The following is a 15,733-nucleotide window of genomic DNA, read 5'->3' on the forward strand; positions in this document are numbered from 1 at the left end:
ACTCATCGCTGTATTATTGATCTTTACTCGGCTATGTGCAATGTCTTATCATTTCATCTCATTTCAAATCAGTAAAAAACTAAGCTTTTTTTACTCCCATGTGCAACAGCCTTGCGTGTAAAAATGGGAAACTGTAATCTAGTAGCATCTAGGCATCTGTAATGAACCGCCTGGCGGTACCTCTAGTAACCCACCGGATAGGATTCCCCAGAGCGCGGAGTCTAAGTCCCGGTCTGCTTGTTCACCAGGTCCCCTGATGGTGGGGATGGACTTGGAGCAGACCGAGACCATTTTGCGGCCCCTGAGTACACCTACCCGTGGTAGAGGGATCCGCCAGAGGTATCTGCAGGGTGAGAGCCTGATGTGAAGAGGTGGATATGCCAGAGCAAGATGGATGGATGGATGAGTAGGAGCGTGGTCAGACAGGTCGAGTCGGTAGCCGTGGGAGCAGCGCGGTACAAGGCAGCGGGCAGAGAATGGTCAGGTCACACGCCAGGTCAGTAACAGGAGATCAGATCCAACAGGGGGCATCCAGGAGAGAGGTCAGGCGAGCCAGGGGTCAGAGTAGGAGAATACAGTACAGTCAGGGACAATCTGGGTCAGCAACAATCAGAATAATGAGTAATACAGGATCAGGAACACAGAGACCAAATGGCAATTCCTGTCAGCGCAGAGCGGATTTAAATACCGTGCCCTGCGCTATCATTGGTGCCAGGCGCGCACCCGCGGCTCCGAGTGCGCATGCGCGAGTTCCGTCTCCGCCGCGGCCAGCCAGGACCTAGTGCCCGTACACCAGCGTGAACCAGCACACTGCGCCTGCGCTGATCCGCATGTCACGGCGGCTCCTGACAGCATCTCTGTAGACTAGGTCTTTATTCAAGCATATTGACTTGCTTTATAACAGATCCTAATGATGCTGAAAACCTAGCAATATTGTGCATATTGTGGCACTCCTTTGCTTCTTAGTAATGCCACTGCTGGCTAACACCTCAGCTAGCCAGTTTCTCTCCTAGGGCAAATGTATATGAAACTGCTTGTCTCTTTCCTAGTGCAGAGCCTTAATATAAAAAAAAAAGACAGGATTGTAGAAAAATTTAATACGTGAAAACATTTTATCAGTTTAAAATAAAATCCATTAGAAAGTAGACAAACACAACCCTAGCCCGATAACAATTAAAACTGATACAAAGAATCCCTAGTTCCATATTATTGTACAGAAATTTATGATTAGAGTACATGTGCACATCTCAGAGTGTGCAACTGCAAAATGTGGTATCTGTATAAATCACCCTCACAGAAAATGAAGTGAGACTGCTAGATATCGCTGTATTACACTCTTTTATAAACCGACACTCCCTACAACCCCCTTTAAAAAAATATGACATAATATTTAATGTTCCTTTTAGCAAGATTGTTATGAAATGTCTGACAACAAAAATAAGCAAAAAAGAATGAGAGGCACAGATGGTGCAAAAAATGTAATCATTTATGTTGTAGAAACCAATTTGATGACCATTTTCCTTCACTGTTTGTTAGTAAACACCAAAGAAAAGAAAAGAGAACTGAATACTGGCTGCCCAGTAGGCACCAATGGGTCACATGTGACTCTTGGGCCTGGGATGCGGTACCAAGAATGTTGCGTTTTCAGTCTTGGTTAAATAGAAATGTATTTAAAGCTGTACTACAGAAATACAGCCACTTTTAAAAATATTCTGCATTACGGGGGGTTAAATCCAATGAGATGTATTCCTGGTAGACTTACCTATTTAATGCACAATTTTTATTTTTAGTGCACGCTAAACGTACAGCTATAACTATACTTCCAGCGCTCTGACACCAAACCCTCTGATCTCAGTGTGAAAACATGCTGTAAATTAAGAAATCTTTCAGGAATAGAAGTGTTAATAGTTTATTTTTATAGAAAAAAAAATTAAATGAGTAAAAAAAAAAGAAAGTAAATGAACTGAATATCAGTCATCATCAGTTGATAAGAAGGACATCAGGCACCAGCACAGCATCATTGCTTTCCCTTTCCCTGCCACTAAAGTCAGTGGGACCCAAGTACACCTATCTACTGTCTGTAGAAGTCTGGCCAGAAGTGGTCTTCATGGAAGAATTGTTGCCAAAACCATACCTCCATCATGGAAACAAGGCTAAGTGACTCACCTATGCATAGAACATAGATATTGGGGTGCAGAAAAATGGCAGCTGGTGTTGTGGACCGAGGAGCCAAAATTTGAAGTATTTGGCTGTAGCAGGAGGCAGTTTGTTCACCGAAGGTCTGGCAAGCGGTACAATATTGAGTGTCTGCAGGCAACAGTGAAGCATGGTGGAGGTTCATTGCAAGTTTGGGGCTGCATTTCTGCAAATGGAGTTGGAAGTTTGGTCAGGATCAATGGTGTCCTCAATGTTGGTAAATACAGGCTGATACTTATTCATCATGCCATACCATCAAGGAGGTACGTGACTGGCCCCAAATTTATTCTGCAGCAGGACAATACCCCAAACATACAGCCAATATCGTTACAAATGATCTTTCTCATAAAGAAGAACAAGGAGTCCTGGAAGTGACGGTTTGGCCCCCACAGAAAAGTGATCTCAACATCATTGAGTCTGAGGATTACATGAAGAGACAGAAGATTTGAGGCAGCCTACATCCACAGAAAATCTGTGCTTAGTTCTCCAAGATGTTTGAATGTTTTGTATATCTAGAAGAATTGATGCTGCTTTGAAGACAAAGGGTGGTGACACCAAATATTGATTTAATTTGGATTTCTCTTCTGTTAATTTACTTTTCATTTTGTAATTAATAAACAAACTATTAACACTGTGGCAGATTTGCCCAGTTTCATGCAGAATTTCACATTTGCTTTGTTCTAACTTGCTGTCCATGATGAAATAGCAGACATGGTAATGCACTTGGTCAGAACAGGACCAGTTGCACAGCTCCCTATGTACACAGGATGATGTCTTTTGACACACTGACTTATGAAGGCCAGTGCTCCCTGTGACTGTGTGTGCAGCCTTGTGCTGCCATCTGTTGGTGTGTTACAAAACTAGTCTATAAACCTTTTGATACCACCTTGTACATGGAGGAAGTGGTGGAACCAAGGTCATTTTGTAGAATAATAGAGCAGAGGAGAAAGGTAATACAAGCATTGCCATACTCGACAAAGCAGATAAATGATCTATGCATACTGAGGCAGCTCAAGCTGCTTTCCTACACACTTGAAAGAGTCTAGTGTCTGGCGTATTTACCACAAGGAAAACAAGGCATTTGCCTAGGGCAGCATTTTTCAGGGGGGCTGCATGCTGCTTGATGGTGTATGCAGAGCCTGACTCGTGTTCCGGGGGATGTCTGGAGCTGTCAAGATGAGTGTCTTTCTCTCTATGGTCGGGGATGGTGGGGGGGAGATAGTGGAAGGCTCTCCTGGGTGGGGGGCAGGGGTGTTGTTGGTCAATGTTGTCTACGGAAGCACAAAACCTAAATACACCACTACCTAGTGCAGTGAACTGAACGCTGCAACCAACATTGAACCTTGTCCCCAAACATCTAGTACAGTGCAGTTCAAACAGCAATGACGTAGTGCAAAGTTCAGAACCCAGCACATCTCATTTCACCTGTCATAACAATGCAAGATGATTGCTACTTAGATGCTTAAGGCTTTAGGTTCTTGCCTGGTCTCACTTATAAACCGTAAACCTTTAAAGTGTATTTCAACCCTAACAATGAACTTCTGTTTTTTGCTCTCTTTTGGTCTGTTAAAAATACGATTGAAAGTGCTCAGTTATAAGTGCAAATATATCTTGCAAATTACCTTGTCAAAAATTCAAAACTGTCCTGTGTCTGTTTACACTTTCTTGATAGGCGAGTGGTTGGGTTGCCACCTCATCCCCTTTAAAACCGAACACATATTGATTACGCAGGTTCTGGGGCTAATTTAATGCAGGTAAGGCACTAAGTCAGTTTAATTACCACCTCAATCAGCCACAGAACCTGTAATTAATATGTGTTTGGTTGAGGGGCAACCCTAGCAAGTGGGTGAGTTTGAGTAGTTTAGCAAGGCAACTGAGCAGGGCTGACACCAGGCAGCACCCAGAAACTGTGTTGTCAGCCCACATCAGGACTTAAGAGCGAAGTACATTCCTGGCTGTTCAGCATGGTTTTTTCTGTACGTGCAAGGTCTTTACAGAGATTGAACATGGGGAAATAGGCATTTATTGCAAATATGTACTGCACATTTATATACGTGTATGTGTGTATAATATATATATATATATATACACTTTTTTTAGTGCCCTGACATGCTGTTTAAATTAATTTTCACTTTTGATCTGACCTAGGCATTATCAAATCCTGTCCTAGAGACCGTGCATCCAGCTTCCACATTCATCTTGACCAAACCCCCACCATTACGCATTACAAATGTGTGTCTGCCAGGAGGTTTGCACCACTTTGCTAGTCCGAATCTCCATTTAAATAATAGACAAGATGACTTCCTTCCAAATGACTCCGATAAATGTAAGTAAACAGCATTCCATTCAGCCCATGTCTCTTTTTTTTTTTCTAAATCGCATTCAAGTGCTCATATACCACACATATGTTAATGGATGTTAAACATGGCAAATCGTAATCATGGCACTAATTCAGGCTTTCATTCCAGGGACTCACTTGGAGCCCTGCGGCTGGCTCAGAGCTGAGCTGGGTGGCTCTTAAGTGCTAATTTCTGCACAAATTATTTTCTGCCAAGAGTTGTTGACATAATTGAGCAAACCTAAACATAGCTTTTTCTTTTAAGCACCCTGTATTAAAATCACAGAGACTAATTTCTAAACGTATGCTTAATGCTTAGAAACAAAAATGTCAATCAGCAGCAATTAAAGAAGGACAAAGATGTCAGCCTGCAGCAATTAAGCAGACATCCAAAACAGCCTTGCTGGGTATTAATGAAAATGTGTTTTTATAGATGCTTCATCAACACAGACATGGAGTGTGCTATACACACACAATGCTTTCCAGTGTGTTTCACATACACAGAGCCAGTAGGGTATCTGAATAAACACGGCTTTCAGAGCAGCAGGTACCAGAAGAACGGTTCTCAGGGAATTGTTTGTGTCAGGTACAAAGCTAGCAGGGTTCTGCCTTCTATATTTGAGACCTGGGGCTTATTGTTTTGTTATTTGCAGCACTTCATGCTTTCAACATTACCTGTAAACAATTTGTTTTTTATGCTGATGCTTGTTGCAGAGTGCCATACATAAGCACTTTCCTTTCCCTTTCTGCAAGTAAATGTGCAGTGTCATTTTTGCTTCTAGAACAGAGTCCAATCCACTGTACAGACATAAAGGATATGACAGCATTTCAACAATCAGCATTCACACAGCCACATAAAATGCAGTCTATCAGTATGACATGTTTTTACAAATCTGAATTCAAGTGAATTGTTTCCTTTTGGGCTCATGCACACCTTTCCTAAAAATCGGTAATCCTGAATTGCTTTTAGACCTGTGAAATCTAAATCTGCGTCCGAGGTGTGTAATTTATGCATGTATGCATATAAATGCATGTACATGCATGCATTAGGGTTGCCATCTCATCCCTTTAAAACCGAAAACATATTAATTACACAGGTTCTGAGGCTAATTTATTGCAGATAAGGCACAAAGTGAGTTTAATTACCACTTCAATCAACCATAGAACCTGTGTAATTAATATGTGTTCGGTTTTAAAGGGATGAGGTGGCAACCCTAGCATGCATGTGTATATGTGTGCATGCACAAGTAAAATCTGCCAGTGAAAATAAACACAACAGTGTGAATATTCATATACCTGGAAATAACATTGCACAGGTCAAAAGACACTTCTGTGTACCATATGCACCGTGCCAGACAACATTTTACAGAGCTGACCAGATGCCGCACACCAGAGATATGAGCCAAACTGACCTCATCAATGCGGTTGAGCAGTACCATGAGCTGTGGGACCCCAAGCAACTAAAATATGCGGATCTCCCTAATGAGAAGAGGGATCACCTACGTCAGAGCGAAGCAGCAAAGAGGTAAATACTATCTGTGTATGTTGACATGTAATGTTACATTTAAAATGTAGAAAGTTTACTGAAGAAAATCGTAAAACACTGGTGACCTGTGCTTAACTTCCCGTCCCGTCCCCGGTGTGCAGATGTATTGCACATTGCCTGTGCTGTTTCCTATTGACTTCAGAGCCTTCTGTCCCTGGTTAACCTGTAGTCAAAGCAGGACACATTCACACACAGCATGGACATATACATGTTTATGTCGCTTAAATGCAAGGCAGCCAGTGCTTGAAACAACTGACATTTACTTAACGTATATTGCGTCCACAGTCTGATGTAGCATCGCATGGCACAGCTTTCCTCCCTGTAGAGATCAGAAGTTTTGACATTATGGGTGACACAGAACAGGAATTAGGCCATGTACTCAGAATTTTCAGACCATGAACCTGACCATGCAGAGTGTAAACCTTGCTAAGGAGTGCAACAATGTACTGCAAGCACCAAAACATGTTTGTGGGGACTGAGAGTTTGGTGTTGTGCGTTTCCTTTACCCCTGCCCAGTTTGCAGTTAGTATCTAAAACTTGAACTAGGCTTTGATAACAGAATGTTATTTAAGGCATTGTGTTTTGACATATCTGAAAATTTCAGGTAAGGCGTTCAACAGGCGGTGGAGAGAGCTCCGTTTCCACCGTGACATCACCAATGAACAGCTGGCCCAGAGCAGAGCCCCAGCAAGAGGAGCACATTGCAGATGTCATCCTAAGGCCAGTGAGCAGACATTTCCCGAAAGGCCCATGGAGTCCAGGGAGTAAGTAGATATTGATTATTTAAAGTATGAGGTTATAGATGTTAGGCTAGACCAGGGGTCTCCAAACTGCGGCTCGAGGACTAGATGTGGCCCTTTGCTTGCCTTTATCCGGCCCTTGGGGAACTATTCCTTCCACTGATATGAGGAACTATTTCTTCCAATGACAGCAAAGGCAGGGCACTGTTCCTCCCACTGATACCATAGACGGTGTATTAATTCTCCCACTGACACCAATAATTTCATTGTTTTTTACTCCCACTGACCACCAAGCCTATGGCATTGTTTGCGCCCACCGATGCCAGGGCATTTTCTACTTCCTCTGGACAAAGTCCGGCCCCCCTAATATCTAAATGGCAGTACACTGATCCTTTATTTTGAAAGTTTGGAGACCCCTGGGCTAGATCATATATGAATAAAGATTATATTTACTGCATTGTATATTGATAATCCAGTGTCAATGTAGATGCATTTGTTTAGTGTTCTTCATTTATATATTGTTATTTAGAAGCACAACAGGCAGTTAGATTGAGTAGGTAGAGGAACAGGAAGGTGAGGAGACTGAAGAGAGGCCCTCACATCCTTTGACACCAGTAGACTCCTTGGAGGCACACCTGCCTCCACGGAGTATACAGAGTATGTATCTCTCTCTATAGAAATCTCACTTTCTGTATGTCTGTTGATACATGTAGGTACATATCTGTATCTATCATGCTAGTCTAGCCATATGTCTTGATGATAACTTTAACAACTGTTCTATTTCTGTAGGGTACTAAAGGAAGAGAAGAAGGCACCAGTCTGGTGGTGAAGGGAACTGCAATGTGCATGCTGATGGCAGGCTTACATCATCAGTTAATGAAGACATCTTCTGAATTATGAGAGAGATCCTACATGCCAGCTGATGGCCTAGTCACCCCAGGATGCCTTCCTTAATTATGTAAACTGATATGCTTTGTACCCCAGTATCTGGCCCATCCTGGAAAATCTTTCCAATGAGTGGGCTATGCAAGTTGCTGATGACATTTAATGCTTGTTGGCAGCCTGCATGTCTTGTAGTAAATTTTGTTTGAACTCTTTATATTCTGTCTTTTATTTATTCCTAATGAAAGTTCATGTTTCAGCTGACATTAATAGCAGGGAGATGCATGTAATTACTGGGGTTAACTAGTACAAAGGTTGGCCAATGACTCTTGGACAGCGTGTGGTTTTTCCCTTTCACCTAAACTTATGCAGGCCATAGATGGGTCGAAAATCGGCCTATTTTACGTCCGAAAATAAAATCGGCCGATTTTCGGATCGTTAGTGGGCTAAATGTTTGGCCGTTTTTCGGTATTTTGGCAGATTTTTTTTATCAGTAAAGTTGGAAAAAAATCGGCCGATTTTGCCGATCGGCCGATTTTCGCGGCAATGATGGGCAAATCGGCCGATCTTTTACCGATAAAAAATCTGCGCATGACCAGTGACCTGCAAGAGGAAGACAAAAAGAGGAAGAGGATGAAGAAGAGGATGAAGAAGAAGATGAAGAAGAGGAAGAAGAGGATGATGAAGAAGAAGAGGATGAAGAGGATGAAGAAGAAGAGGATGAAGAGGGTGAAGAAGAAGAGGATGATGAAGAAGAAGAGGATGAAGAAGATGAAGAAGAGGATGAAGAAGAAGAGGATGAAGAAGAAGAGGAATTCCAGTCCGGCAAAAAGTGTCCCTGCAGAGAGCTCCGCTATTTCTTTGACAGTTCCTTGCATTTATAGCGGTTGCAACAATGTATCTATTTGTTTCCGAATAAAAACATCTGTATCCTAAATGGATACAAATAGATACATTGTTGCAACCGCTATAAATGTCAAGGAACTGTCAAAGAAATAGCGGAGCTCTCTGCAGGGACACTTTTTGCCGGCTGTAGACGGGATGAAAATCGGCCGATTTTTTTTTTTTTTTACCGTTGCTGGTAACGTCGGCTGCTTGAACGACCGATTTTTCATTTTTTTAAAAGAAAAATCGGCCGATTTGCGAACTGTCTATGGCCTGCATTACACTCTGTAGGAGCCAACTAGTTTCTGTTGTACAGGGTAAGGCTCATAATCATTTGCAATGATAGCAATGCCTGTCAGACAATGCATCCGTGAGCAAATGCGCCTTGCTGACAGACTGTGCACACTAACCTCATGGTTAGCACCAAAACATTGGTGGAAGGGAGACTTAGCACACAGTCAGAACACATGCGTGTCTTTTGCTTTGCACAAACTACTATGTGGATTGAAGTCATTTTAGATTTTGTATGTATCAAAAAAGAGTAGTAGAATATAAGAAAAATTGTATGTACATGTATGTAATTGGATGTTTACACATGTAAATGCATATGCTGTACAGACTAGTACTCTGTAAATATCAGGAAATTATTGAGCAATGTGCATGAGCCCTTCTAACTCTCAGCCACTGTGCTGGGTGCACTGAGTGAGCATGCTCCTACCATAAACCGGTGTTCCGGCTGTATGCATAAGTGTGTTAAGGCCCACCGCCATGCTGACACATATCCTGTATGTGTATTGCAGGAGTAAAGGGATTAACCATGTATATTATGTATATATGTGTAAGTTAAATGAGATTTTAGTGGTTGGGTTTACATAAATTTATTATATTTATTTTATTATTGTTATTATAATTATTACTCTTATCATTATTATTATGCTTATTCTTAAAGTGGTTATAAAGGCTAAAGGTTTTTACCTTAATGCATTCTCTGTATTAAAGTAAAAAACCTTTCATGTTCAGTTCCCCTCAGCCCCACCTAATTACTAACCTGAGCCCGATCTTGATCCAGTACTGTGCTGCTGTCAATCAAATCCTGTGATGAGTGAGTGGGGGGCGGGCGGGGCTGAGCCGCACTGTGTGTCAGTAGATACACACAACCTGGCTTGGGATCGAGCCCGCAAGTGTGCCAGCATTGGAAGTGACTTCATATGGTGGCACATGGAGAAGAGGAGGAGCTGAGAGCACCAGCGGGGGACCGTTATAAGAGGAGGATCGGGGCAAAACTAGTGCACAGAGTAAGTAAGTATAACATGTTGTTATTTGAAAAAAAAGGACCTTTGCTATTACTTTAAACAAAATTTGTACTAAAAGGTTTTTTTTTCCAGATTGGGAATTTTTCATGAAAGTCTTTTTTCAATGTAATAACAAACAGCTTTAAGGGGAAGTATTTGTTTAAAAACAATAACATCCAATAGCCTGCTATCAGCTGACTGTGGGCAAATGTAAGTGCACTCCTGTAACCCACAAAAGAAGTATGGCCAAAAAAAGTTTTTTTTTAACAGTTTTGCTTAGGTTAAAACTGAACTTTGGGCAGATCACCGACCTGATACCCAAATACCACCCAGCCCATACTCTTCGCTCCTCACAAGACATCCTACTTTCTAGCTCCCTGGTCTCCACCTCCCACGCCCGACTGCAGGACTTCTCCATGACTTCCCCCATCCTCTGGAACTCACTACCCCAATCCATCAGACTGTCACCTACCCTCCTCACCTTTAGGCGCACCCTGAAAACCCATCTCTTCAGGGAAGCCTACCCCACCCTCACCTAACAGTCAATCTCCTCCACTCCTCCTACCGCTCCATCCCCCACAGCCACTTTCTCCTGTACCACTATCCCCTCCCTCCTAGATTGTAAGCTCGAAAGAGCAGGGCCTTTGAGCCCCTCGTGTTTTGTTTTGTTACTGTATTGTCTCATGTACTGTCCCCCATTATAATGTACAGCGCTGAGCAAACCTTTTAGCGCTATATAAATACTGTATAATAATATAAAAAATAAATAAGTGGATGCAGCGCTGAATCCAGTAATGCATCACTTTATGTTTAAAAGCAAGCAATGTATCTATCTAAAACTGACTTGGCACCAGTCTTTCAGTTCCTATACAACAGAGCTCAGACTGGGAGAGGGAGAAGCACTAAAAGGAGCCAGTCAATTGTCTTGCAGTTTTCATGAGCTAGCAAGGAATATGCTGATGGTAGGAGAGATGAGGTTAGCAGTCTTCTGCTTCTCTTTTCCTTGTCCAGTCAAAGGGTAGGGGAGGGACAATACCTGCAAATGTTAACGTGTAAGAAAACAGACTGAAAGGGAAACATATTTGTAAATAAATCTATTTATCTTAGTTTTATAGTACAGGACACAGGGCTAGCATTCATGTACCATGGGCTGTCTGCCTTTTGGTAACTGGACACTGGCAACAAAAAAAAATTGCTAGCTGCACCCCTTGAGTGCACCCATATAACCTGCTCATTCTGTGAGACGCTTGTTTTTTGTTAGTGTTCTTAGGTGATGGACCTATTCTCCCCCTCCAAAGTGTTTTTCTATTTTAACCATTACATTTTTTTTTATCTGAAGCAGCTATCAAGGTTTGACTGCTTACTGCCTGTGGCTGCCTCGCAGTTTCTGGATCAGGTATTCTCAGTGTGTACCTTGGGGGACCATACCTGGACCCTACTACATGGGGCTGGCCTCTAATGTTTGTTTCAGGCACTGGATCCTGCTTTAGGTGCTAACCTTTGCACATAGTACAGCATGTCTAATTAGCTGCAGGGTGCTATACAGGTCCAGGGCCATGGCCCATTTCTATGGTTTCCAGACCCTGAAGTCCCCTTCAAGGGTATGCCCACCGTGAGGGGTGAAGATTGGGCCCTTAGTAGGCCCAGCATCGTGAATAAGGTATACAGGGTTTCCATGTATATTAGCACTGGCTCCTGGCTTTTAATAACACTCCGCAGCAAACTATGCAGTTTTATAGGCAAAGGATTTGGGAATTATTCACTTTGTTGTGGTAACCCTTCCTTTTTGTCTCAGCTTCTTGACACGAGCAATTTAAATTTAGAGGATTCTCTCCATCTATCTAGACTTGGCCTTAGGAGGATGAGGTGGCAGTGCCATACCTCCTGCCAAAAAGCACACAGCCAGGACTTTAGCGGCCCCTGTGTTCAGAAACATAAAACCCCATCGGTTCCGCACTCTATAACAATTTTTACCCCGTGTGGAATCCCCTCACTTAGCAATGGCAGGTGCTGGTACAGAAGAGCCAAATGGCAAGCAGTCTGCGGAGAGGCTACTCTAAACTCAAACAACTTCTAAGGGTGATAGCTGTTCCTTTGTTCTGGAGCAATTTCCTAATATGACACTGCTCCTATTATCTAACTCCCTCTCAGGCACACACCTTGCAGGACCTGTCTGACAAAAGCAGATTTTTCTCACAATATGTCTGAATTCTTTGGAAAACTCTGTGTTTATAGAATCTTCAGTTTCCAGAGGAATACTACACACCCTCTATTCCCCCTGACCTTGTTCAGGATTCACAGGTGGAATCTCCTTTCCTTGAAGATATTATGAATGAATGTATTGAGGACTCTTATTTTGTAGTGGAAACCACAGAGGATTTTCACCCCCCTGCAGTTTGCTCAGCCTTATTGTTTTGGGTTTACTGTAGAGAATATAATTCACCAAGTCTCTAGAAGGCCCCTTATCTCTGAGCATGTGCACAGGATTTTGTGGTTAAAAGCTTGGTCTTCTACACATGCCTTTTGATAGTGAACATCTATCTGGGGAATCCCTTAATAAATTCATCATAGAAGTCACTGGGTAAAAGCTACTCCTACCCTAAAATGCCTGGGTCTCCGACAGATCTACTCAGCAAAAGGGACCTTTTTGCTTTTACAGGCATCAACCTCCAAACCAAGGCTTAACAACTTTTATGACAAGCTGTGGACTCTCAAGTGCATGAAGCCTGTCCATAAGCCCTGCCTGATATATCTATCTTCTATTTTTTCTGTCCTTGAATTATGTTAATCTGCTAGAGCCCTGGTAATATTAGTATTGTTGATAATAATAGCAGTGTTAAAAGAAGCAAAGGTTTTATTCATCTTCAAATAAATTAAAAGCCCCAATAAGTAAATAAAAAGATCAAAATGATGTTACAGAGTAGTTAGAGTAAAAGAGCAAGGATGATACATTACACAGACAGTCTGTCCTTTGTCTTAAGTAAAAAATTTTGGCTGGGGCTCAAAGGTGAAGATTGGTAGATTGCCATTTTTACAAGCATACTAAAAACAATCCCACATCGAAATACATCATCTAGGTTTTTATCCCAGCCCTGGATAGTCTCTTGTCCAATCCATATTTTTCTTAGGATTCTGCCTCTGACCTCCTGCAGAAGATAGTGACATTGGACTTTGGGAAGCTTTTTGACATAGGTCAATCTCAGGCTATCACATATCCTTTGATATCTGGTGATAGATGGCTCATCAGATGTTATCATTTTCAGCCAGCCCCCCCCCCCCCCCGACTTCTCCAAGGTGTTTGAAGGTAAAATACAACCCCCATAAACCACTGCCAAGTGCTACAGTGGATATAAAAAGTCTACACACCCCTGTTAAAATGTCAGGTTTCTGTGATGTATAAAAATGAGACAAAGATAAATAATTTCAGAACATTTTCCACCCTTAATGTAACCTATAAACTGTACAACTCAGTTGAACAACAAACTGAAATCTTTTAGGTGGAGGGAAGTAAAAATTTAAAATAATATGGTTGCATAAGTGTGCACACCCCTAAACTAATACTTTGTTGCAGCACCTTTTGATTAATTACAGCACTCATTCTTTTTGGGTAAGAGTCCATCAGCATGACGCATCTTGACTTGGCAATATTTGCCCACTTTTCCTTGCAAAAATATTCCAAATCTCTCAGAGTGCGAGGGCATCTCCTGTGCACAGCCTTCTTCAGATTATCCCACAGATTTTCAATCGGATTCAGGTCTGGGTTCTGGCCGGGCCATTCCAAAACTTTAATCTTCTTCTGGTGAAGCCATTCCTTTGGTGATTTGGATGTATGCTTTGGGTCGTTGTCATGCTGAAAGATGAAGTTCCTCTTCATGTTCAGCTTTCTAGCAGAAACCTTAAGGTTTTGTGCCAATATTGACTGGTATTTGGAACTGTTCATAATTCCATCTACCTTGACTAAGGCCCCAGTTCCAGCTGAAGAAAGACAGCCCAAAGCATGATGTTGCCACCACCATGCTTCACTGTGGGTATGGTGTTCTTTTTGGTGCAGTTTTGTTTTTGCGTCAAGCATATCTTTTGGAATTATGGCTGAAAAGTTCAACCTTGGTTTCATCGGACCAGAACACATTTTCCCACATGCTTTTGGGAGACTTCAGATGTGTTTTTGCAAAATTTAGCAGGGCATGGATGTTTTTCTTCGTACGGCTTCCATCTTGCTACTCTACACCATAGCCCAGACATATGAAGCATACGGGAGATTGTTTTCACATGTACCACACAGCCTGTACTTGCCAAATATTTCTGCAGCTCCTTTAATGTTGCTGTAGGCCTCTTGAAAGCCTCCGAGACCAGTTTTCTTCTCGCCTTTTCATCAATGTTGGAGGGACGTCCAGTTCTGGGTAATATCACTGTTGTGCCATATTTTCACCACTTGATGATGACTGTCTTCACTGTGTTCCATGGTATATCTAATGCCTTGGAATTCTTTTGTACCCCTCTCCTGACTGATACCTTTTAAAAATGAGATCCCTTTGATGCTTTGGAAGCTCTCTTGCAACCATATTGTTTTAGTTTGTTATGTTTACTTCCCCCCTAAAAGATTTCAGTTTGTTTTTTTAATTGAGTTGTACAGTTTATAGGTTACATTAAAGGTGGAAAAAGTTCTGAAATGATTTATCTTTGTCTCATTTTTTTTACATCACAAAAACCTGACATTTTAACAGGGGTGTGTAGACTATTTTAATCCACTCTATAGTATTGATCCTTTGCCAAGAGATGGGATTTACTTTTATGGCCCCCCTGCCGTACCTCTTGCAGGGTGATCCTGTTCCACAGGTTTTTAGGATGGCATTCTGCAGTGATCAGATGACTTATTGATCACCAGAGTAGCTATCCAGAAATGTCTGTTACTGGTGTGGAAAATGCTGCACAGTCCAACAGGCATAAAAAAAGTGTTTCTCCCTTTGCCCCCTCCTCACCTTTTATCTTCTAATCTGCCAGCTTCAGACCAAAAGAAGGCAGATTTAGTAACTGCCTACCATCAATTTTAGGCACAAGAAGTGGTTGTACTAGTTCATTTAGATTAAAGGCATCTGCCCAAGATAGGACTTAAAAACTCAGATTTCTTTGTGTGCCAAAATTCCAGATGGAATCAATGAGATCTGTCATTGCTTCTATCAGATGAGGGGAATTTCTGGCATCCGTAGACATGCCTATCTTCAGTACATATTCTCATCTTCCCTTAATTTCAACTATTTCTGCATTTTGCTCTGGGGGACCAACAATTCCAGTTTGTAGCACTACCATCTGGGTTTTCCTTTGCACCCCAAGTGTTCACAAAGTAACTTTCCCTACTTCTCACTCTTCTGTGAACCCAGGGCATTCATGTCATAGGTAACCTGGACGACTTCCTACTGAAGAACTCCTCAGCCTTAGCCTGGTCTGCCGTCATCTAAAGGATGATTCATTTCTTTCAAATCTTTGGCTGAATTATCAACTTTCCCAAGTCTACTCTCCATCCCTCACACCTTCTTGAGTACCTGGGTCTAAACTTATACAAAGCCCAAGACAGAATCTTTACTCCGATGAGAAAGTTGCTTTCCTAAAGTCTCACACCAGGATCCTCAGGTTATAATGGCACCCCTCACTTCTGCATGACGGTTCTGACTTTCAAGTGAAGGGTGATGTGCTCTCTCACCATGCCTCAGTCCCACTGGATACTTAAAACTCAACTTTTTGTGTCAGCTTGTACAATAAATAAATAAACTAGGAAGTAGTTCCTATATATTAGAGCAATATTTTCCTACAGCGAAGTGCAGAGAAATAACATATTACATTATATAGAGGAGGAGAC

At 42.0% G+C, this 15,733-nt stretch overlaps 1 protein-coding gene across 2 annotated transcripts in view; it reads left to right on the plus strand.

Annotated features, from left to right (window-relative positions):
• LRRC9 (leucine rich repeat containing 9) overlaps positions 1–15,733 on the plus strand; it is a 235,793-nt gene that overhangs the window by 206,691 nt on the left and 13,369 nt on the right. For both annotated transcript variants that reach the window (XM_089676540.1, XM_089676541.1), the window contains exon 32: positions 4,345–4,522. In XM_089676540.1, the coding sequence (XP_089532666.1) occupies positions 4,345–4,522 (178 nt within the window). The remainder of the gene's footprint in view (positions 1–4,344; positions 4,523–15,733) is intronic.

Source organism: Staurois parvus, unplaced genomic scaffold (assembly GCF_062004578.1).
Source record: "Staurois parvus isolate SC_StPar_1 unplaced genomic scaffold, SC_StPar_1.0 ptg000171l, whole genome shotgun sequence".
NCBI lineage: Eukaryota > Metazoa > Chordata > Amphibia > Anura > Ranidae > Staurois > Staurois parvus.